The 23735-nt window shown below is 35.4% G+C and overlaps 9 protein-coding genes across 15 annotated transcripts in view; 4 read left to right on the top strand and 5 right to left on the bottom strand.

Moving 5' to 3' along the window:
* Positions 1 to 23735, bottom strand: part of LOC125801280 (zinc finger protein 239-like) — a 316465-nt gene that overhangs the window by 52025 nt on the left and 240705 nt on the right. Inside the window, exon 1 of one of the 2 annotated variants that reach the window (XM_049477733.1) lies at positions 12233 to 12312. The exons of the other annotated variant lie outside the window; for it this stretch is intronic. The gene's annotated coding sequence lies outside the window, so the exon portion shown is untranslated. Of the gene's footprint in view, positions 1 to 12232; positions 12313 to 23735 lie in introns of those variants that run through there. 2 annotated transcript variants of the gene reach the window in all.
* Positions 1 to 23735, top strand: part of LOC125801206 (zinc finger protein 585A-like) — a 308944-nt gene that overhangs the window by 45504 nt on the left and 239705 nt on the right. Inside the window, exon 1 of one of the 2 annotated variants that reach the window (XM_049477567.1) lies at positions 15633 to 15653. The exons of the other annotated variant lie outside the window; for it this stretch is intronic. The gene's annotated coding sequence lies outside the window, so the exon portion shown is untranslated. Of the gene's footprint in view, positions 1 to 15632; positions 15654 to 23735 lie in introns of those variants that run through there. 2 annotated transcript variants of the gene reach the window in all.
* LOC125801461 (gastrula zinc finger protein XlCGF49.1-like) overlaps positions 1 to 23735 on the bottom strand; it is a 256787-nt gene that overhangs the window by 25733 nt on the left and 207319 nt on the right. The gene's annotated exons all lie outside the window — the stretch shown is intronic.
* The window catches only part of LOC125801199 (zinc finger protein 271-like), an 883173-nt gene that overhangs the window by 692390 nt on the left and 167048 nt on the right, over positions 1 to 23735 (bottom strand). The window lies entirely within an intron of this gene.
* Positions 1 to 23735, top strand: part of LOC125801195 (zinc finger protein 585A-like) — a 357158-nt gene that overhangs the window by 241621 nt on the left and 91802 nt on the right. The gene's annotated exons all lie outside the window — the stretch shown is intronic.
* LOC125801239 (zinc finger protein 484-like) overlaps positions 1 to 23735 on the top strand; it is a 241143-nt gene that overhangs the window by 125606 nt on the left and 91802 nt on the right. The gene's annotated exons all lie outside the window — the stretch shown is intronic.
* The window catches only part of LOC125801558 (zinc finger protein 585A-like), a 198612-nt gene that overhangs the window by 125606 nt on the left and 49271 nt on the right, over positions 1 to 23735 (top strand). The gene's annotated exons all lie outside the window — the stretch shown is intronic.
* Positions 1 to 23735, bottom strand: part of LOC111190407 (uncharacterized) — a 305136-nt gene that overhangs the window by 272064 nt on the left and 9337 nt on the right. The gene's annotated exons all lie outside the window — the stretch shown is intronic.
* LOC111190034 (zinc finger protein 239-like) overlaps positions 4199 to 23735 on the bottom strand; it is a 250622-nt gene continuing 231085 nt past the window's right edge. The window contains exon 2 of the mRNA XM_049477856.1: positions 4199 to 6229. Coding sequence (XP_049333813.1) covers positions 5058 to 6095 — 1038 coding nt within the window. The 5' untranslated portion in view covers positions 6096 to 6229 and the 3' untranslated portion in view covers positions 4199 to 5057. The remainder of the gene's footprint in view (positions 6230 to 23735) is intronic.

The following is a 23735-nucleotide window of genomic DNA, read 5'->3' as shown; positions in this document are numbered from 1 at the left end:
TTTGAGGCTTTTGGAAAAATTCATCAGGGGGATTCAGATAACTGCCCCTGGAAATGTGTCCGCTGCTGCCTTTATAGCTCTGCATCTCCATCTGGAGTTGGACCCCACGGGGATGACCGGCCTAGCCGTAGACTGCAGTGCCACATTTTCCTGGTGGTGGTGTGCACTTATTAGATTAAATAAGTGTCTCACCAGTGTGCTAACATTCTTGTATTCTTTGCTTTTTTTATGTGGTTCATTTTAGTGTGTGTTTACTTTTTTTTTTTTTTTTTTTTTTGCTTTTCTTCCCTACAGGTGCAGTAAGAGATTGTGTATTTCCCCTCCCATGATGGGGATGAGGTTCATGCCTGTTTGGACCCCCATGTTGAATGGCCAAATTGGTTGGCTAAGAGGTTTGATCCCTCTGTTTAAAATGGGGTCGACCACAAAACATTTTTCTGTAGAGCAAGTCTGGTGTTGCAACATTTTGGTTCTAAACTGAATCTTCTTCAAGCACAGACTTGCCAAAAAATGAGAGTGGGTTATTTGTGGGGCTTTTAATTTGACGTGTAGTCAAAATTGACCAAAAGAAATGTAAAAAATAAGAATATTTTAGTATAGTGCAAGTACTTTTATGCTGTTTGGATCGGACAATGTCCAATATAGAAGCAAAAACAAAATAAAGGTTTTCCAAAAAATTTAGATTTAGATGTGAAATAAATATAATAAAAGTAATGAAATCAAATAAAAGGTTTTGTAATGGCTTTCTAATAAGAATCAGAGGTGTTACTGAGTCTTTATCCGAGCATTTATTTTTTTTTAAATATTAATTTAGTGAACAGGAAGGTTTTAAGTGGTGTGCATTTTCAGGCTAATTGGCTCGCAGGATTAGCTACTTAACCTAGCTAGCTAACCCATAGCTACCATAGTTTACAGTATTTTTGATAGTCAGCTAGCCAAAAAAATATATATAAATATTTTAAAGGATATATTTGGGGAACAGGATATGTCTTATTAAATTAACTTGAGACAATGGTGTGCATTTTCAGGCTAATTAGCTAGCTAGCAAGTTTATATACTTATATTCATAGTTTAAAGTAGTGTTTATAAAGTCAGCCAGCCATTTATCATCTATTAAACAAAATTCACAGTCTAATATAACCTACAATTATATGAAATGAGGGTTTTTCTGACAAAATATTAAAAACAGTTTTTAAATTATGATTTTTTTTTATTAAGGTAAATAAATCAAGAACAATATGTGAGGGAAATTGAGACTATTAATCCATTTTAAATTATGTATTTCATTGAACACTGTGTTGAAGATTTAACACTGTGCTCAAACTAAATGTATGATTTGAACATGCCCTATTTGCAGTGTCCTTTAATTATCTGTTCCAGCCTTTACCCTTTATCTTAGTTTCGCTTCCTTTCTAAGAGAACATGACACCCTAAATTTTAGAACATTAACTCAACACTTTGGTCACGTTTTTATGACTAGGCACAAATAAGAGATGACTGTAACATGTATGGATGTTTCTAGAACGTCTGTCCCTCCCAGAAAGTGGTATAAAAATGGTTGTAAAGAAAATGAGAGCCAGATCATGCTCTCATCTATCATTTGTCTTGTAAACTGTATGTCCTAACCCTGTATGTATGTCTTTGTCTTTTCCAATAAATGTATTTTCTAATTACAATGACTGGTTGGATTGACTCAAGTTATACTCATCGCAGCTCAGTATCCCAATTTCCTCAACACATACAAGCTCAGTTCTCCGTTCCAATAGTTTAGAACGTGCAGTCAGCCTACACAATCAAGACTGAGTCAGCATTGCCCCCACCCAGATGCAGGAGGCCTTTCTGACCTTGAGGGTCCAGTCATGGCTCACTCTACAGAATTACTGGACTCTAAGAAACAGATGCAGACATTTTGTAATGTCCAGTCAGGAGTTCAAGCCAACATCAGTTCCAAGATGCACCACAAAATGCAGTGTTACTCCAATGTGCGTCCTCCAAGGTTTTCACAGTGGTTCCAGCTTGTTAGTAGAACTACAATAAATATGGCCTAGAAAACCCATTTTAAACTAAAAGGTAAACATACATTCTTACTTGAGTTTCTTCATGTTCATGAATACAGTGTACTTCCCTGCATTCCATACGCTGATGAATCTCAGATCAGATACCGTGAAGATCTCTTTGGTGAAGGCACCTTTGGATGAGTTTTCAAAGGTTATTTTCAAGGGACCCCCGCTGCCATCAAAATAATTGTGTGGTACTGGATTGTGCCAAGAAGCAGATATTGATGAAGTGCTTTTATAAAAAGCTTCAGAAATCTGGCAGAATGTTTTCATGCATTCTTACATGTGTAGAATGCGTAACTAAATTAAAATCTGTTCAGTGTAGTGAGCTCAGCAGTTTAATACCTGGTTCTAATTAAGATGTTAAATTAATTGAATTAGTTAATTAGTTAGTTTAGTTAATTAATCAATTAATTAATGACATATAAGGGGCGTGTCTTCTTCTACCGGGAACAGTCATTTTCATAACCAAATTATCTAGAAAACACACTGAAATTAAAGGTTTTGTAATATAAAAAGAATTTTATTAAATCAAACAGATATGAGTTGATAATGCATTAAAATGTCATAAATGTAGCCATTAGATATCAAATCACAGTGTATGAAGATAAATGAGAATTAAAATAAAAACATGTTATAATATCGGTATAGAAAGGAATAACTTGTCAGATTAATGAAAATTATTAAGTGGGGATTTCTAAAGGATAAACTAAGTTGTTTTAAGTCTACGAAGCCGGTTCTTATTTACAACCAAGCAACTGAAAAGAAGTTGTCTTTACTACAGGGAGATTTATAAAGGATTCAACCAAACCATGACCAGCACAAAACCATTTGTCAGCTCTGCCTTACTCTGAGATGTTAAAGTGGGCCTGCATTGGTGCCGTCCGTCTGTAACGTGGTCGTCTGTTTCTTCACCCTGAGAAAGAATCACGTGAGTCTGTCTGCAAGATGGTTTGACTTCCTGGTGTCAGCACGGAGTCCCTTCAGAACCCACAGGAAAATCCCTTTGCTCTCAGCTGGCTTGCTGGTCGCTTCCGGACTGGTTGCTTCTGGGTTGAGCCTGACGGTCTCTACTCAGCTGAAACTTTGTATGCATAATGCGTGGCTTCGTAGATTGTAAAATTGCTTAAGTTGTCTTAACTAAGAAAGCTAGTATTAATATGCTTAAAGTAGGTTAAATGAGTTGCACTAAGAATGCTAAGCTATCGCTAAACTGAAGCTAAAATGCTAAACTAAACTAAAGGAGCTAAACTCCAAACTCCTCAACTACCTCTAAAGACTGAACTGAACTGATCCATCCCTAATCCTGGACACTCTCCACTTTCATTCTCCACCGCTACTCTGTTTGTCACTCTCTGACTGAGTCTGTTTTAACCTTAAGGCTACCATTGGCTCTGTGGGCTTTGGGGGAGGAGCAACCTATGTGTCTGTGTTTTCATTGGTTTTGGAGCAATTTCTGAGATTTCATATTTTTTTAATTAATAGACCAAACCAAAAGAAAACTCAATCAAACAGTGGATCAAAATACAATATTCAGCATACCAATTCATGTGGATAAATTCAAGGAAAACAATCTTAGAACTGAATCACAATAAATGTAAATTATATGTTTTTTCTACAAAAAGGTTGCTAACATTCAAGATAATCCTGAAATTAGAAACAAAGGATGGTACCTTGTCAAAAAGAAAACAAAGAGTCGTGTTTCTATTTCAACCCAATTAAATAATTGAAAAGAAAACACAAACACTATAAAATAATAAACCACTAATAACCAAATAAGGCAAAATTATTAAATGCTAGTTAAACCTTGTTGATTCAGACTTGACTGTGTATGAACATTTAATCAGGACAGCATCTATACCCATACACTAGAAGTGGAATATTAATTATTAAATATTTTGTAAAATAACTTATTTAGTTAATGTATATTCTTATTTGTTCTTCTTTGTGAGAAATTCTCTTCGCCTGGCTCATAGCTTGTTGATCAGAATTTATGACGGGTGTGAGAGAGATCAGTTTACACCACAGAATTTCAGCTTACAAGGCTGGGAATGGAATCCAAAGCTTTGAACATTTCTTTTAACTAATTGAGTCTTATTTTCTCAATGCTTTGCAGGACTAACCAAGCATAAACTCTTAAATTGCAGTAACTCTTTATGGATTGCGTTTCTGTGGATTTTAGCAAGTTGAATTATATTATATTATATTTGTAGTCGGGTCTTCGTCCTGATGATGGCACTGTTGGTCCACCTCATTTGGGAGACAGTCACAGAAGGTGACAATTTAAGGTCGTTGAAGTCCAAAGTTTGACGGTTGTCTGAATTAGTGTTTGCTGGAGAAATGTCAAAAAATGTACAAGGTTTACCCAACTAGCATTTAGGTCTCTTGAGAGGACTGGAGAGATGAAAAAGTCAGATATGTCATTTGAAATTTAGGTTTGATTTGTGAAAAGAGTCATCAAAGGCTTTTATTCTAATTCCAGTGCATCCTGGATGGGGTTTGTGGTATGTGTGTGTTCAGGTGGGGGAAGTTATTAAATTACATTAGGCCACCAAAAATAGGTAAAGTGGGTGTAGTGGGTGTTCCAGCAACAAAATCGTTTAGTTGCAAGAATCCTACTCTACTCCCAACAACTATGACATCTAAATGTTAAAGACTATGTTAATCTAATGTTAATCTAATGTCTGGAGCAAGCTCTGGCAATGCCGTAGTTCATACTTGAAAGACATGCCCTTCTTCAGAACTGAACTCTTACTGTAACTACCCTAAAAACTGAGCTCTGTCTCACGAAGAATGTCCTGGAATATCAAACATACGAAAAAAACATAACATGGAATTCAGTAAACATCATCCCTTGATAAGATTCATTTTGGCTGAATCTGTAAAATCCATTGTTAAATTCAGTTCATGTTTGATTCTGGTGGAACGTGTCCCAAGTGACAGAGTAATACATTAGTGTAGGATAAGGTGTTCTGTCCGAAAGATTTAGGATTTGCACTTTTAATTGCTGTGGAACAAATTTGGGATAGTTTTCTCTCCTGTGTTACTGCACTTGTGTTTTTGGAGATGATTCTGTTGAGTAAAACTCTTCCCACAGTCTGAGCAGTGATACGGTTTCTCTCCAGTGTGAATGCGCTGGTAATTTTTGAGATTACTCTGTGTAGAAAAACACTTCTCACAGTCTGAGCAGTGATACGGTTTTTCTCCTGTGTGAATGCGCTGGTGAATTTTGAGAGTACTCTGTGTAGAAAAACACTTCTCACAGTCTGAGCAGTGATATGGTTTCTCTCCTGTGTGAATGCGCTGGTGTTTTTTGAGATCACTCTGGGTAGTAAAACTCTTCCCACAGTCTGAGCAGAAATATGGTTTTACTCCTGTGTGAATGCGCTGGTGTATTTCGAGACTACTCTGTGTAGAAAAACTCTTCCCACAGTCTGAGCAGTGATGCGGTTTCTCTCCTGTGTGAATGCGCTGGTGAATTTTGAGAGTACTCTGTTGAGTAAAACTCTTCCCACAGTCTGAGCAGTAATATGGTTTTACTCCTGTGTGAAAGCGCTGGTGCAGTTTAAGATGACTCTGTTGATGAAATCTCTTCCCACAGTCTGAGCAGTGATACGGTTTCTCTCCTGTGTGAATGCGCTGGTGTTTTTTTAGATCACTCTGTTGAGTAAAACTCTTCCCACAGTCTGAGCAGAAATATGGTTTCTCTCCTGTGTGAATGCGCTGGTGTATTTCGAAAGCACTCTGTGTAGTAAAACTCTTCCCACAGTCTGAGCATTGATACGGTTTCTCTCCTGTGTGAATGCGCTGGTGAATTTTGAGAGTACTCTGTCGATTAAAACTCGTCCCACAGTCTGAGCAGTGATACGGTTTCTCTCCTGTGTGAATGCGCTGGTGATTTTGGAGATTACTCTGTTGATTAAAACTCTTCCCACAGTCTGAGCATTGATACGGTTTCTCTCCTGTGTGAATGCGCTGGTGTATTTTGAGATCACTCTGTTTAGTGAAACTCTTGACAGAGTGCTGATGTTTCTCCATGTCGGGACTTTCCTCTGTTTCCTCTGTCTGTTAAATGTATCAAACAATTTCTGCGTGTTCTGGAGATTCTTCAGGATGGCTTGTGCTTCACCTCTTTCATAGATTTCAGGAGAAATCCTATAATATTTTCATTTCTGAAAAGAAAAAAAAGAAGAAATAATTGAGTGTATTAAAATAAAAGCTTGTTAAGTAACTGAAATTAAGAGACTTAACTAAATCAGTTACACTATATGGGAAATACTGGGACACCTTTATATTACCATAAAAGCTTCTGTACTTTTGTCTCATTCTAAATCCATAGACATTATAATATGAAGTTTAGCTCGTTCTGCAGTAGACAGTTAGCAGGCTGCAGCCGCAAAATATATGTAGCAGAAACTCTGCTGCTGTCCACTACTGAATACCATGTTGGACTACTACTTTAGTATCTCACTTTACACTGAAATACACTAATCCATACTATTAATACTGTACTATATTGACTTCCCTTTTTGATTACAATAAAGGTGTCTCATTTTATCTTATAAATATCTTTATCTGTAATTACCCAACTTCATCTCCGGAGCCAGAGAGCAGCAGAAGCTCCGAGACCTGCTGCAGTTTTACAGAAGCTAACGTTACCCACAATTTCATTAACTCTAACTAAATGTTAATTAAGCCTGTAAACCAGCTATCTGAACAATATGTATCATGTTTTTTAGTCTTTTTACGTTAGCTCAGCCTAGCTAATGAATTAACATTTTCCCTGAATTTTCAATTCCACCTTAAATATCATCACTTCTTATTGGTTGTCTTGGAAGTGTAGCTACACATTTAGTAAATAAAAGACTGTAGATTTGAAAAGCGATATGACTATTTTAACCCATGGAGTGTTTTTCAGCATTTCACATAGAGATGGGCGATATGACCTAATACAAAATATTTTTACCTACTAAAAATCAAACTACAAACGGTTCAAAACTATATTTACCTTTATTTTGATTTCACCTAAATTTCTTATATGGAGTTCAAGTGCATCTGGATGGCAAGTAATACCATTATAAATAGTGATTATATATATGCAAAAAAAAAAAAAAATTAAGGAACACTTAAACACAATATAACTCCAAGTAAATCAAACTTCTTTGAAATGAACTGTCCACACTGATTGACAATCAATTTCAATTAACAAAACATACTCAGCCAAGGAGTCGTTCTGCAGGTGGGGACCACAGACCACTTCAGTACCTATGCTTTCTGGCTGAACTCTCACCCTGCTCCACCCCCCATCCTAATGCTGCCCCCAGCACACACTCATTCATCATCCTGGGAAGGAGAGCAACTTAATGTCAATTCTCTGTATGTCCTGTACATATGCAGTATTGACAATAATAACTGCTTGACTTGGCAGTGGGTCAGTAATGGTGTGGGGAGGCATTTCTTTGGAGGGCCTCACAGACCTCCATGTGCTCACCAGAGGTAGCCTGCATGCCGTTAGGTACCGAGACGAGATCCTAAGACCCATTGTGAGACCATATGCTGGTGCAGTGGCCCCTCGGTTCCTCCTAATGCAGGACAATGCTAGACCTCATGTGGCTGGATTGTGTCAGCAGTTCCTGCATGAAGGATTTGATGCTATGCTCTTGGGCTGCACGATATATTGTTTAAGAATAGACATTGCGATGTGCGATAGTCACATCGCGGACCCTGTGATGTCACGTGGCTATAAAAACAAACACGCCATTGCAGTGTTTTGTTTCTTGACACAGAAAGTAGATACAAAGCATTGTAAGTGAACTTCGCTGACAATAATGCATCGCCAGCTGCAGCGAAAGGCTTCGGAATGGTTGTATGTAAAAACAACTCTTTTCGGAGGTAAACTGAATGTTTCCTACAGTCAATAGTGGACAATTTTTTTTTATTACTATACTTACAGTCAACTAGTTATTGGTGGTTGTGCAATATAGGTTCATGTTGTGCAGCCAAGGCTTCTGTTTATAAGGTCAATTTTCCCCTTACATTACTTTTATTTTTATACCTTTCAGTAGTTTTAAAAGCAGTACTTTTGTACTTTTACTTAAGTAAAGGTTTGAGTTCAACTTCTACAAAAGTATGTGTAAACCCCAGTATCTATACTTTTACTTGAGTAATGAGTGTGAATACTTTTGACACCCTTGGTTGAGGCATTCTTAGGTTATTAAGCTGTGATTTTAATATCACACTTCTCTATAAGGCAGGGTATCAAAATGGATACCAAAAAGGCAAAGAGCAAAATGTTAACGCGCATAAACACGAAGAGCTCGCGCAGTGCGGTGAAAGCAACCCCGACGGCGCCCTGTCACACACAAACTGAGAGAGCGCACAGAAACACAGATCATTCCAACTGTTCACACACTGCTGCTGCACTGAAATCTCTCAGCCACTTTGAAATATTGTGAACAATATTATACCCTGAAATATCGTGCCATATCACCCACCTTTTTTTTTCACATTGTTCTCATTTACCGTTATATATCTACTAGAGACTCTAGAGATTATATTTGTTCAGTATCATTTATTTTACTATAATCCTGGATATATGGAGATATTTAGAGTGCATTATTAATATCCTGACATTGTGGATCTTTGACTGTTACAAATCTGATAAAATTGTTGTATTATTTAATATCTCAGTAATGGGTGTGCCATAAATCGTATTAAATAATATATGGCAAATATAAAATTAAAAGTTCATTTTGTTGCAGTAGTGTATTCTTGAAATATATATATATTTATTTTAGTGTTTTGTCATATTGGCAAGAGCATCGTTATGGTGAAAATACATAACTGGTACCTTTAGCTAGGTAACTAATGTTAGCTACTGGTTTTAAAAAAAATCTGGTAACTTAGGCTAACTAGCTAACGTTAGCTACCGGTTATAAAATGCTTGCAACTTTAGCAAGCTAGGTAAAATTAGCTACCAATTTTTAAAAATGCTGGAATCTTTAGCTATTAAGCAAATTTTAGCTACTCTTGCAACTAGCAAACATTAATTAACGGTAACAAAACGCTTGCAGCTAGCTAACATTAGCTACCAGTTATAACATGCTTGCAACTTTAGCTAAATAGCTAACATTAGCTACCAACTATAAAAATGCTGGTACCCGTTAGCTAGTAAGCTATCATTAGCTACCTGTAACAAGCGCTTGCAACTCAAGCTAGCAAGCTAACATTAGCTACTGATTTAAAAAGATACCTTGGTGTGCACCTGGACGATAGGCTGGACTGGTCAGTGAACACTGATTCCCTCTACAGGAAGGCACAGAGCAGACTGTACTTCCTCAGAAGGCTTGGGTCCTTTAACATCTGCCAGAAACTCCTGCTGATGTTCTACCAGTCTGTGGTAGCCAGCGTCCTCTTTTACGCTGTAGTGTGCTGGGGAGGCAGCATCAGCAAGAGGGACGCTGGACGACTGAACAGGCTGGTGAGGAAAGCTGGTTCTGTGTTGGGACTAGAGCTGGAGTCCTTAACACCACTGGCAGAGAGGAGAGCCCTCAGCAAGCTGCTGAACATCATGGACAATGTTCACCACCCTCTGCACATCACCATCACCAGGCAGAGGAGCTCATTCAGCGGCAGACTGCTGTCCCAGTCCTGCTCCACAGACAGACTCCGAAAGTCTTTTGTCCCTCAGGCCATAAGACTTTTCAACTCATCTCAGCACAGCAAACTGAAGACTCTGTGACACCTTTTCTTTCCAGCAATTCTGGCCACACCATGGACATACCCCCATCTATGGTCACACTATCTTGCTGATGCCCATAACACTATTTTTATAGTTCTACCCTATTTTGCACTAGTAGTTCATTCACTAGTTCATTCATCTACTGTTTACGTATCATTTGCACTGCTAAATTTAAATTATTATATAACTGTGTTTGCACTTTCTGTATGGCTGTTATCCTTATCCTTACTTTATGCACATCAACTGGTGTTCACTGTCTATTGTGTTCAACTGCACTACCTCCATTTTACATCACACACACACACTAAAGACTGTACTTTTATAATTTCATTTTATTTTTTATTTTGTTGTATTTATATGTATCATTATTTTTTATCCTTTTGTAACTTTGTGTACTATACACACCTGCTGCTGGATGTCAAGAATTTCCCCTTGGGGATCAATAAAGTATCTATCTATCTATCTGTCTATCTGTCTATCTATCTATCTATCTATCTATCTATCTATCTATCTATCTAAAAAAAAGCTGGTAACTTTAGCTACCTAGCAAACATTAGCTACCTGTTATAAAGCACTTGCAACTTTAGCTAGCAAGCTAACATTAGCTACTGGTTATTAAGCGCCTGCAACTTTAGCTGGCAAGCTAACATTAGCTACTGGTTATTAAGCGCCTGCAACTTTAGCTAGTAAGCAAGCATTAGAGGCAACTTTAGCTAGCTAGCTAAAATTAGCTGCCTGTAATAAAAAACTTCAAACTTTAGCTTTCAAGCTAACATTAGATACTGATAAAAAAAACGCTGGTAACTTTAGCTACCGAGCTAAAATTAACTATCTGTTATAAAGCGCGTGCAACTTTAGCTAGCTACCTAACATTAGCTACCCGGATAAACAATCGCTGATAACTTTAGCTTGTCAGCTAAGTAACTGGGTTTGAATAAAAATGTAACGTTATTTTATTCTAGGATATTTTGGTAGCCTCACAAAGCTTGATTGTAATGTCTATATTAAGAGTGTTGTTGAGAAATACAGTTTAGCGCTGGTACTTTATGATAATATTCTGACTCAGAACACAATATTTTTTAATGCAAGTAGAATTATAATATATATTTAAAAATAAAATACATTTATTTTAGCCACTGACAGCATGCTTTATACAAGGAGAATAAACAAAACCAGTGGATTTTAGAGGTTTGACTAGAGTTGCTGGGTAAAACAATTTTGCGGTTTATCAATATATTCTGTTTATTCGCCTAGAATAAAAAAAGCTGTCAGTAAATTAAATAATGAATTTCTTTATTATGCTACTTTTATTAAACATTGCTTAATATTGTTTGACATATCTATGTATGTTTACCCAAATCCTTAAAATACAGATAACACTTGCAATAAGTGTACATCAATTAACTGTGCATCCTTCATTACATGTGATAACTGGAAAACAATATGTACTTTTTTTTTCCTTTTTACCTGAGTGGCATCTGCAGTTAAGACAGAACTGAATAAATAAATCAAAATAATTATCATTAATAAAAAAAATATATATATATAATAATAATAATAGGATTAGCTGATATTCTATAACTCTGCTGGTACAGACAGTGGAGGGAAAACTGAGCCTCGTGTTACTCTCACTTAACTTCTGACAGAAGAGAGAAATAAGCTCATAAACTCTTAACTATTACCTAAATCAGTGAATTATCTACAAAAACACTTTTTAATCTGTCTTATACTCGAATTAATAGCAGTATTTTTAACTTAAAACATGTTTTTAACCCCTATTTATTCATAAAACACGGAGCTCAGCACCTACCCGCAGCCCAGAAACACACAGACCGCTGCTGAGGTACGGTGGCTCAGAAAGACCAAACGTAGCGTAACTGCAGTTCACCACTAAACAGCAGGGGCCGCCAAAACTTCATTTAACAGCATTAAAGTGCCTCGTTTTATAAAGTTCACCTAAAACAAAGGTATTTTATTACTCTGTTACACTTACAACAGTAATAAACGCTGTAAAATCTGTCCTGGTTCTGATCCGCTATCAGTCTGAACCCAGAAGCAGATCCATGCCACTGGACCACTGTGTGTTTGGAGACCCTGATTTTATGACGGATCCAGATCAGATTTAACCCACATTTATCTCAGATTTAGTTCAGATTTAACCCACATTTATCTCAGATTTAGTTCAGATTTAACCCACATTTATCTCAGATTTATCTCAGATTTATCTCAGATGTGTCTGTGGGTCAGAGTCAGACTGCTGAGCAGAGCTAGGAGAAGATCCAGTGCTGGTGGTGTAAATGCTGCACATGCTGAAGGTGCTGAAGGTGGTGTTGGTGTAGGAGTGAATGTAGAACAGCGTGTTGAAGAGAGAGAGAGAGAGAGAGAGAGAGAGAGAGAGAGAGAGAGAGAGAGAGAGAGAGAAACTTCTCCATACCTTCTGTAGTTCAGCTGATTCTGCTCTTCCTCCGGCGCTGCGGGAGGAACAGATCCGTGACTTTCCCGTCAAAATAAAAGTCTGCTTGTAAAAATATAAAATTTAAAAAGAAGCGAGGAGAAGGTCAGGTAAGAGGTGGAATTTCACTAGTGTTTTTTAAATAACATTAATTTGCTAATTTACCAGAAAACTTGCTATTTTACTGTAATAATAAACAATAAAAAATGTAACAAATGAAAGTAAAAACAAATCCCACTTTAAACCATTACTGTGGATTATAGTTTCCTGCTGGTTCTTACCTGATACTTTTAGTTATAATAATAATAATAATAATAATAATAATAATAATAATAATAATAATAATAATAATAATAATAATAATATTAACACTGCAATAAAGATAAGGAATATAAATACAGGACAATACAGAAGAAAATGAACATTGACATCACTTTTTAAGCAACTTTACATTGTTAAAAAAAAATACACAATTTAACAACCAGCTTCATATATTATAGACAAACTTCTAAAAGCTACCGATTTTTACTATTTGTCTAAAATAAAACATTCTGTCAGTAACTCAAAGAAATGTTTTTCTTTATAATGCTACTTTTATTAAAGAGTTGTGTCCTGATTCAGAATATATTGATAAAGTGTCAGCGCAAAACTGTCTTTTCCAGCAACACTAGTTTTAGTACAATTTCCTACATTTTCTTTTATTATCTATATTATTTTATGTGTTTCAGTTTAAAAAAGCTTTTGATTAGTTTTATACTCATTATTTTCTCAAACTAGTTTATTGTATTTTATTTACAGACTCAAAACTGATTTTTATAAAATTTTAATGGGGCGGTTATTTTGACAGAAAATCTTTTTGGATTCTGGCCAAGTGTTGCTAGAATCACAAAGGTCCTCTCCATGAAGCTCAGCCTCATCCGGGTTATGGAGAGCCCCGCCCACTCCTAAAACTCTCATTTAAAACACTGTATAACTACTTATCTTGGGTTTTCCTTTAATTTAACAAGTAGTAGAACAAAGTATTTCACTAAAATAGGAAATAAAACGTACCTCTATATTTCCATTTTCTACACCTAATCTTTTATTGAGTAGATTTACTAGCATTACTGCTACTGATGCTGGAGTTACACACAGAGCTCATTTAAAAGGATTAGAACTGCAGTTTATAAGCTTTAACAATTATCTCTGTGGTGATGAAATAGTTATAGTTGTTCTGTTTTTTTTTTCTATATAGTTGTACAATTTTTATTCTATAAAGTATTAAACATTTATAAAATACAAATCCAGTACAAACATTTTATCTAAAATTCATTTAAAATATTATGGTTACATTTTATTTACATTTACCTTCTTGATGTCCTGCAGATTCTTGAAAAGGAGATCGTACTGCAGCAGATCTTGTTTGTTGCTCACCTTGTCTAAAGTCTTACTATTTATGTATTCTGTATATGTAAAATCACTCTGTGACATCTCAATGGACCATCCTGATTTCTGTATAGAAGGGTACTTCACACTTATAAAAGCATTTGAAATTTCATATGCAAATATCAGTTTCAAACTAATTAATTGTAAAATAAATAAGATTTGTTAAAGAGTTTATTTGTTTATAGAATTATAAAAACTTTTTTCAGCTTTTATAATATGAGTCCAGAAAGCATTCTCATTCTACTTCAAAATATGAGACTATTTGGGCCAGATTAAATCTGGTTCTGTGTAGAAATATAAAGACAAACACCTCTGGTTGCTTGAGTCACTTAAAACAACCCCAACAAATAGCACTTACCAAATTTTACTCAAAGGTCAGAACTATTGTTAAAGTAGAAATTGTGACATTTCTTTTCAACACTTTCTTCAATACAAAGATCCATTAGAACTAAGAAATTTTCAGGATTCTTTCAATATGTAAGAGTGTTTTACACCAAGAAACCCTATGTTAACAAGTGATTCTTAATATGCTTAGTTATATTGGTATATAATATAATGAATTCATGTAGTCCATATTTAATTTAAAATAAATAATAAACTTTGATTACTAAAAAAATTGAACCAAATAAGGTGAGCTTTCACTTAATTGATCAATAGTACCATTTTGACCACCCCAAATAGAAGCAGTTACTCCTTGTATTAAATAATCAATGCTTTACTTCACTGTGATGGTCACCATGGATATTCAAACAATTTTGTACTGACAAAATTTACCATGCAAGTTAACACTGTTCAAAAAAATTAAAACATTTATACAACCTTTTTAACACTGTATGTAATAAATGCCAAAGTTGTACCAGATGGACTCAATGTTGATGGTAAACTTCAAGTGATGGCCCAACTTGTTTTTACCATCCTATTAACAAATAAACTCTTAAACAAAATCTTATTTATTTTACAATTAATTAGTTTAAAACTGATATTTGAATATGAATTTCTAAATGTTTTTACAAGTGTGAAGTACCCTTCTATACAGAAATCAGGATGGTCCATTGTGATGTCAGAGAGTGATTTTACAGGGAGGAGCTGTGAATGACCTCAATTTATGAAAATCTTTCAGAATACATAAATAGTAAGACTTTAGACAAGGTGAGCAACAAACAAGATCTGCTGCAGTACGATCTCCTTTTCAAGAATCTGCAGGACATCAAGAAGGTAAATGCAAAGAAAATGTAATAATACAATTTTAAATGAAATTTAAATGAGATTTAAAAAGTGGAATCAATTTCACAATTGGTACAACGACACTGACCTTTCCATAATAATTAGTAAGTGCTATTTGTTGAAGTTGTACAGGAGCAATCAGAGAATCTCTATAGAGGAAAAAACTATCTGAATCTCAAGCCTCTCAACAGTCTGAAATGTATAAAAACATAAAAAAAAATTATTATATAAAGTATCAACCATTTATAAATTATTACTTTTAGCAGCATAACAATTTATAAATGTTTGATCCTTTTTAGAATAAAACATTCAATCATTTCCTCAAAACAGAACAACTATAACTATTTTGTCATCGCAGAGATAATTATTAAAGCTTTTAAACTGTAGCTCTGTGTGTAACTCCAGCATCAGTAGCAGTAATGCTAGTAAATCTACTGAATAAAAACATTAGTTTTAGAAAAATGGAAATATAGTGGTACGTTTTCTTTCCTATTTTAGTGAAATACTTTGTTCTACTTTGTAAAATTAAAGGAAAACTCCAGAGAAGTAGTTATACAGTGTTTTAAATGAGAGTTTTAGCTGATTAGCTCCATTCAGCTCCATGCATTGAGGACTCCCTCGCGGGCTCCCTCTAGCGGTGATGGGGTATAATGTGATATAGCGGGGGAGGGGGCGGGGCTCTACATAACCCGGATGAGACTGAGCTTCCGGGGTCTGGAGAGGAGAAAGAGCAGGATCAGCTGAACCTCAGAAGGTATGGAGAATCTCTCTCTCTCTCTCTCTCTCTCTCTTTTGTTTACAGATCATACACAGGATAACGGAGCCTCACACTTCTGCCTTCCCTCCCCCACATCACTAACACACACCTGAGATTAATCTGAACTAAACCTGAGATAAATCAGTTCTGTGGAAATTCCTTCTTAAGTCTGTGTGATAAGTCTCTACTCATTTCTTAGTTACTCTAGTTCAGATTGTTTAGTTTAGTTTCAAAATTTCCTTCTACTAAATCCAGTTTCACAGTTGCTGGGAAGTCATGTGACTTTCCCGTCAAAATAAAAGTCAGCTTGTAAAATTTTAAATTTAAGAATGCAGGAATTAGTGATTTTAGTGATTATAGAGAGGAGAAGTTCAGGTAAGAAGTGGAATTTTACTACGTAACATTTATTGGCTCACTGATTTAACAGAAAATTTGCTATTTCACTGTAATAATGAACATAAAAATTACAATATATTTAGCCCCGCTGTTATTAAGAAATTCCAACTAAACCATTACTGTTGAATACAGTCTCCATACAGTGCTTCTTTAATGATACTTAAATAAATAAATAGTTAAATGACTCTTAACAAGACAGTATCACATATTACTAAATTATCAATGTTAAAAAATGTAGTAGATCCTGTTAATTATGATATGAGTCTTCAGTTAAAGGAATTTTAAGCACGTTGTAAGCACGGTTAATTGATGTAAACGTATTGGTAATGTTATCTGCATTTAAAATATTTTGTTAAACATATATAGATGTGTCACAATGTGATTTAATGTTTAACAGAAGTTACACTATAAAGAAAGATATATTTAATTCAGCTGCTGACAGCATGTTTTATACTGTACTATTTCACAATCGTACATTTTAGTACCTATTTTATTATATTAACTATATTATTTCATGCATTTATAAGTTTGAAAAACCTTTTAATTAATTTTAAACTTTATCAAACTACTTTATAATATATATTTTTACAGATATAAAACAGAATATTATTACATATTAGGGGGACTTTTATTTTGACAGAAAATCGTTTAGGATCACAATAGGCCATCGCAGTTGTGTAGTCGTTTTGTAGTCGGTGACATGTTGTTGTTTATGCCCATATTTGGGGTTTCATGTCTGAACTGTTTTTGTAAATGGCAAAAATGAACAGGCCGTTCAAAAACTCGCCTCTATCTAAAGCTGGGCGATATGGCCCAAAAAAAAAAAAAATTATTTATTTATTTTTTTTTATCCGATTTTCGATTTAAACAGATTTTTTTCCCCTACTAAAAATATAATTAAAGAAATTGTTAAAAACTAGTTTTTATTTATTTAGTTTTCACTTAAATGTCCCCTTTGTGGTTAAAGTGCTACGAGAAACAAACAAAAAACAGAAACAATGCAAAAGATCTGGTAACTTTTCGAAAGCTAGTTTAGGTACTGACACAATGCACCCTCAAACTTAAAAAATAAATAAATAAACCCATCCTCAAAGAACAAATAGAAAGAAATAAAATGGTACCCTTTTTGATAAAACTTACAAAATAAAAAACAAGTACAATTAAATATGCTATTTAGTAAAAACTTTTCCCAATTGGGCTTGAATTGCAAAACAAAGCTTTTAAATAAGTGCCAGTAGTGTTCTATAAAATGAGATGATATTTTCTCATTAATATGCAAAAAATCATAAACTGTAGTGCTTACAGAACCTGGTACGTAGTTGGAAGATGTGTCAGGGACAGTTGCTTGTTTTACTTTGGATGGTGTGCTAGCTCACTCTGAAGTACAGGAGCCCACAGGGGAGCTTCGGTGGTCAAAATTAAAACTCAGAGAAAATCGATTTTCATAAAAACACATTGTCCTTAACTGTAAATTAGAATTAATCAAAAAATCAATTAATCGCCCAGCTCTACCTCTATCACATTCTGTGCTAAATACATATGTTTAGGACCCTGTACGTTTTATTCTGTGTACATTTTCCTCCTGGACATCACTGCATCCTCTGTATTACGAGATCGTTTAAGTGTAGTAATTAGATTAATGCTAGAGTTTAGCTAATGCTACAGCGCACTGAACTGACCTCACAACATAGCAGCACTGAATGTGAGGGGAATATCAGAGATTAGGGATGTCCCGATCCAGCTTTTTGAACTTCCGATCCGATACTGATATTTATTTGCACTTCTGATCCGATACCGATATCGGCCGATACCGGCCTATCCGAGCATGTATTAATGTTTAAAGTTATTTAGCCAACGTACTTACTGTTGTCAAACTCATGTTGAAAAGCGTTTTACTCTTGATAACAAGTAGCCAGCTGAATAAGGTGTGTTTGAATAATTAGGTGTGTTTGGTTGGTAAGGAGAAACTGACTTGTTTATTTAGCAATTAATAAACTCAAAATAGACAAAATAATAAATAACAATGAGAAATGGCGACAGTAAACCAAGGCTTAAAAAGCCATAGGTGCAAACAATATTGTAAATTGTATTTAAAAAAGCAAAACACACAAAGTGAGTAGAAAATAGTCTATTAACAGCATCAGTACTCTTGAGTGCTGTACTCATCAGTGCTTTTGAACAAGTGTAAACCAAAGCTTAAAAATATCAGTTAAAATATTGTAAACTATTTAAAAGCAAAATGCCTTCTACTCCCGAATCTCCTCCACACTTTGCTGCTCCAACCCCATCTACATACTAGTGCTGGGCGATATAACGATATCGATTTGTTTCGCGATAATTTTTCCCTCGATGACGATGATAAGCCTGTGCAATAGAATTCGATAAACATTCATTTCCATTTCCGTCTAAGTGGCGCGGCAAACAACGAAAACACAACGTGTAATCAATCCAGAAGACTGGAGCAAATTAATAAATAGTTAAGAAAATTGTAATAGTTATTCTCATGCATGCAACAAAAAACCCTAAAGAATAGTGGAGTATGGCCCGACACACGCAAACAACCATAGTGTTGTGACTTTGGGAATAAACGGCCGCACTGTTCAGCACGTTTTAAATAAATTTTAAGTAAATTTTAAGCACTAAATGTAATTAATTCAATTTATATTAGGACCTCGGGGCAGGTGCTGCAAAAATGTGTATGTGGGGCGCGGATTAAAGGAAGAGGTTTTTTTGCGGAGCGGTAACAGGACAAAAACACCTTAAGAATGATGTCTAAATGACTTTCCTCTAATCTAATATAATTTAACATGGTTTAAGGATATAAAATAATTTCTAAACAAACGAACTTTTTAATATTGAGCTTATGGCCCAAGTGCAAAAACACAAAATCATTTATCATTTAGATTATCTGCCTGAACGCGAGCCCGAACCCGAGCTTGAACGCCAGCCTGACTCAGGCGCTGCATGAACTCGGGCCGGTCGAGAACACCGCTTTCCTCTCAGATTAGGCGGAAGAAAATGGTCTTTTTTTTAATGTAACAAATCACACTGTGATTTTTGTGATATTTCCCCAATTACAGCTCAGCTGCGCGTTTAAAGCTCAACGCATGAATTAATCGGTGCGCTGTGCGCCGCGCGTGCTCGCGGGGGATTTGACGCGTCTGTCAAGCAAGTTAATGGACCGTTTTGGGGGCAGAGATTAAGAAGTACAGCAGGTACATCTCAGATTTGTAGTTTAATGCTCTACTAAATTACTGGCTTTAAAACTGGCTCATGATATGGTCGGTTCTGGCTGGATTTTTTCCTGCCTACAGGCTGCATTTGACGGAAAGCAGCTCCTCAGTCAGACAACAGTGTCAGCATACAAATCGTGTGCGTTTCCTACAGGACAAACCATTTAAAAGTGCAGATAAACTCATTAAAAAATCACACAGTGTCTGTCTGGCTTAAAATACTTTTAATAAGGTACAGCTTTTAAATTAATAAATCAACATTCATTAAAAATCCGTGAGAAGTTCTGTATGCTAAATGACAAGCTAAGCTAATAAGCTAATAACATTTAATAATAACAGAAAAATAGATATGAATTTGGAAAATAACCAACTAAAGTGAGCTCAAAATACAATAATAAATATAATCTAACGAATTTCAAAATATAAATTAGAAATATTGAACTTCAATATTAAATTCAACTTCAACTACAAAAAACGCAAGGACCGATAGAACATAACGAACAGAAAAAAATAAATTTGAAATTGGAAAAAAAGTTCAAAATGCTAAAAGAAATAAAACCTAACGAATTTCAGAATATAAAATCTAAATATTGCACTGCAGCAGTACAAAAGCCTAAGTGCTTAAACAAACAAACCAAAAAACAGCCTATCACAAATCATTTTTTGAGCTCGACCCAGGTGGGAAAAGGTGGGAAATCTTTTTTTTTCCGGCTGGGTCTTGGAAAACTTTGTGGTGAATTAAAGGGGCCGAGTTGCAATTTTTGTTTTACTTTAATCAGTTTTTAATCCGTCTTTTTAAAAACAAATATTCCAATATTGGCTGCCAATCAGTGCCCAATATTCTGAGCTCAAAAAACGCTATTCGGGCCAGCCCTACTAATCTAATATAATTTAACATGGTTTAAGAATATAAAATAATTTCTAAACAAACGAAATATTTAATATTGAGCTTATAGCCCAAGTTTTTTTTTCAGTCATGGAAAATTGGAAAAAAGCCCGAGTTCATGCAGCGCCTGAGTCAGGCTGACGTTCAAGCTCGGGTTCTGGCTCGCGTTCATGATTAATTTGTTTTTTTAAAAAACTAATATTGGAATATTCGCTACCAATTACTGCCAAATATCCGGAGCTCAAAAAATGCTATTCGGGCCAGCCCTAATAATTATGGAGATACAGAAAAAAATATTGTGATAAAACTTCCATCACTCCCTTATTCTCTCACTAATAAAAACAAACCTTTAAGTGTGACACAAAGTGATTTGATTTATATCGTGATACATATCGATATCGACTGATATGGAAAACTATATCGTGATAAGATTTTTTCCCATATCGCCCAGCTCTACTACATACTCCCTTCAATTCCAACTGTTTGCCGTGCCTGCAGTCCGAGCATGATGGGGAGATTCTTTTTATACAAAGACGAGCATTTCAGTATGCTCAGGTGTCAGCTTGCTCCTGTGTTAGTAATGTAACCATAATATAATAAATATTTTGTATAAGCAATTAAAGCTAAATTTTCTAAATAAGCTACGTTTCACACAGTTTTACCTTTTAGTTGCATAAATAAGAAACATAACATGTTTCATAAACTTCTTTATTTGCAAATAATTGTGAAATCGTGAATTGTGAAATAATTGTGATCGAACAACAGGCATTCTGGTTTTATCCTAGAACTTAAATAAAAGTACTCAGGGAAATAGGAAACAAGTATTTTCTTAGTACCAACTTTAAATCATTTACTCAGAAACTAACAAAAGGGAGAAAACTTTAAAAAACTCCAAAAGAGGGGGAAACATAAAGCAGCCTCTGGAGAACTCCCAAGGAGGCTTTAAATAAAACCTAAGGATTTTTTTTCCTTTTGATTTACTTTTCGTTCTTTTTAACAATCTAGGAAAGTTCTCAGCTTCTAGTGGGACCTGAACTGAATTTAGACTGTCTGTTTGAACAGTGGGCCACCCTTATAAAGGCATTAAACAGGTGTCAGCCTGATTATTGCAAGTGGGAAAAGGTGGCCTCCCTCTAGTGGCTGGAGGACCACCAGCGCCACTGTGGACTTAAAAGTACAGAAGCTTTTATGGTAATATGAAGATGTCCCAGTAGTTTCATCAGTATAGTGTAACTGATTTAGGCAGTTCTCTTAAGTTAATTGACCTGCTTTTATTTTAATATTCAATGGCATTTTTCTTTGTTTTTCCAGAAATGAAAATATTCTCCTTAAATTCATCACCAACAACCGGGATATTTAACAAGAGCAATGTTAAACTGCTGAAAGAGGTGAAGCACAAGTCATCCAAAAGAATCTCCAGAACATACACAAATTGTTGCATTTAACAGACAAATGAAGCCAAGTCCCGACATGGAGAAACATCAGCACTTTGTCAAGAGTTTTACTAAACAGAGTAATCTCAAAAATCACCAGCGCATTCACACAGGAGAGAAACCGTATCACTGCTCAGACTGTGAGAAGAGTTTTAATCAACAGAGTGATCTCAAAATACACCAGCGCATTCACACAGGAGAGAAACCGTATCACTGCTCAGACTGTGGGAAGAGTTTTACTCAACAGATTAATCTCCGAATACACCAGCGCATTCACACAGGAGAGAAACCGTATTATTGCTCTGACTGTGGGAAGAGTTTTAATCAACAGAGTACTCTTCAAATACACCAGCGCATTCACACAGGAGAGAAACTGTATTATTGCTCAGACTGTGGGAAGAGTTTTACTCAACAGAGTAAACTCAAAAAACACCAGCACATTCACACAGGAGAGAAAACTCCATCTTAGATCAGTTTGAAGGCAATTAAAAGGCAAATCATAAGTCTTTCGGACACAAATGTTTAACCTTGTCAATTAACTGAATTTAACAATGGATTTTACAGGTTCAGCAAAATTAATCTTAATCATTGATCATGTTTATTGAATTCCATGTTATGTTTTCTTATATGTTCAATATTCCAGGACATTCTTCGTGAGACAGAGCTCAGCGCTTAGGGTAGTTACGGGAGGAGTTCAGTTCTGAAGAAGCGAAAAAACTTAGTCTTTAAAATTTAGTGTGATAAATGTGATAGTTAGAGTAGGATTCTTAGCTGGAAACTAAACATTTGAGCCAAATCTTCAGAGCTTATGATTTGAATGCTTTTAATCTCTTTTCTAGTTTATGCAGATTTCATTATTTCTATTAATTTCTAGTATCTCTGTTTTCACTCTGTGGAAGCCATCCTCAGCTCCCCAAGCTTAGCATAGCTTAGCTTAATGCTATTAACCGCCAGGCCCATCTGTATGAAAGAAGAAGTGAAAACACCACCTGAGGAACTCCAGAGAGTGCTCCCAAAAGTGAGACCCAGAGCCACAGAGAGACGACACTGTGCCGGGTGCTGCCGTGTGGACCGGAGGAGCATCCAGACCCTGCAGAGAAGCCAACAAAATCCTTTCCAGAGGTTTAATAAAACGCTCCAGCCGTAGTTCTCATACTGAAATCAACCTCCTCCGGGCTTGTGTAGCGCAGTAAGGTTGCAGGCTCATTCATTCCCTCTGATGGTGTTCTCGTTGGTCTATGGTTCAGTCGTTCAGATTAAAAATCTGTTACCATAGAGGGATATTTGGTTGTTGTATTACTCAAGTTTTATACTGTCTTATCTTTTCCTTATTGAATATTATATCTTGCTTAAGGTTTTTTAATCTTCAAATTTACTAAGAATATCCAAATCATGTAGTTCCTTAATTGTTTTTATCCACTACAAACTATTATCTTAGTATTGCTTCACCTCTATATTTACTCATCTGTGTGTTTTTAATAAAAGGATTTTATATTGCAGATCTTCAATCTCATTGTGTTTTCTCAACATATGTTTTACATGAAACCTATAGGCCTGATATTTTCTTGTTATTATTTGTTAAATACTCAAAGGTGCCCAACAGAGAAATCCAGTGTGAAATGTATTTGTGTTGAAGTGAAACATAATAGTCAATTTCAGATTGAAATTCAGAAAGAAATATATTTTAATGGTTCAGGCTTAAAAGGGTTAAATATACAATTACTTCCAAAGGTAGAGTAGCATGTGTTTAACTTGTATTCCTATGTTTATAAAGTTGTTTTTTTTATTGTGAATGCTTGTGGGTTGTGTTGTTTCGTTTTTTTGAAAAGCACAGTCATTCACCAACTACACTTAATTACCAAATTCTATATTTGAGATATTGACCATTTTTATTAGTAGCTAGCCTTGCTAAATATCCAAACACAGCATTTGCAATTTTACTGACCAAATGAATGAAAAGATGGTGGTGAAAAAATGATGAATGAAAAAATGGCTGCGCGCAGTAGTGCAGCGGCCTCTCACGCGCTCCTACCGAACACCCTATTTTGAGCTGTTTTTATGCCGGTTCTGAACCCAACTTCACGTGCCCCACGCGTGTGAGCTGTAGCATAACTGATTTTTTGAGGATTAA

This window comes from Astyanax mexicanus, chromosome 4, assembly GCF_023375975.1.
Source record: "Astyanax mexicanus isolate ESR-SI-001 chromosome 4, AstMex3_surface, whole genome shotgun sequence".
Classification (NCBI taxonomy): domain Eukaryota; kingdom Metazoa; phylum Chordata; class Actinopteri; order Characiformes; family Acestrorhamphidae; genus Astyanax; species Astyanax mexicanus.
Note: the sequence above shows the minus strand (reverse complement) of the source record. Positions and strands in the feature narration are given on the sequence as shown.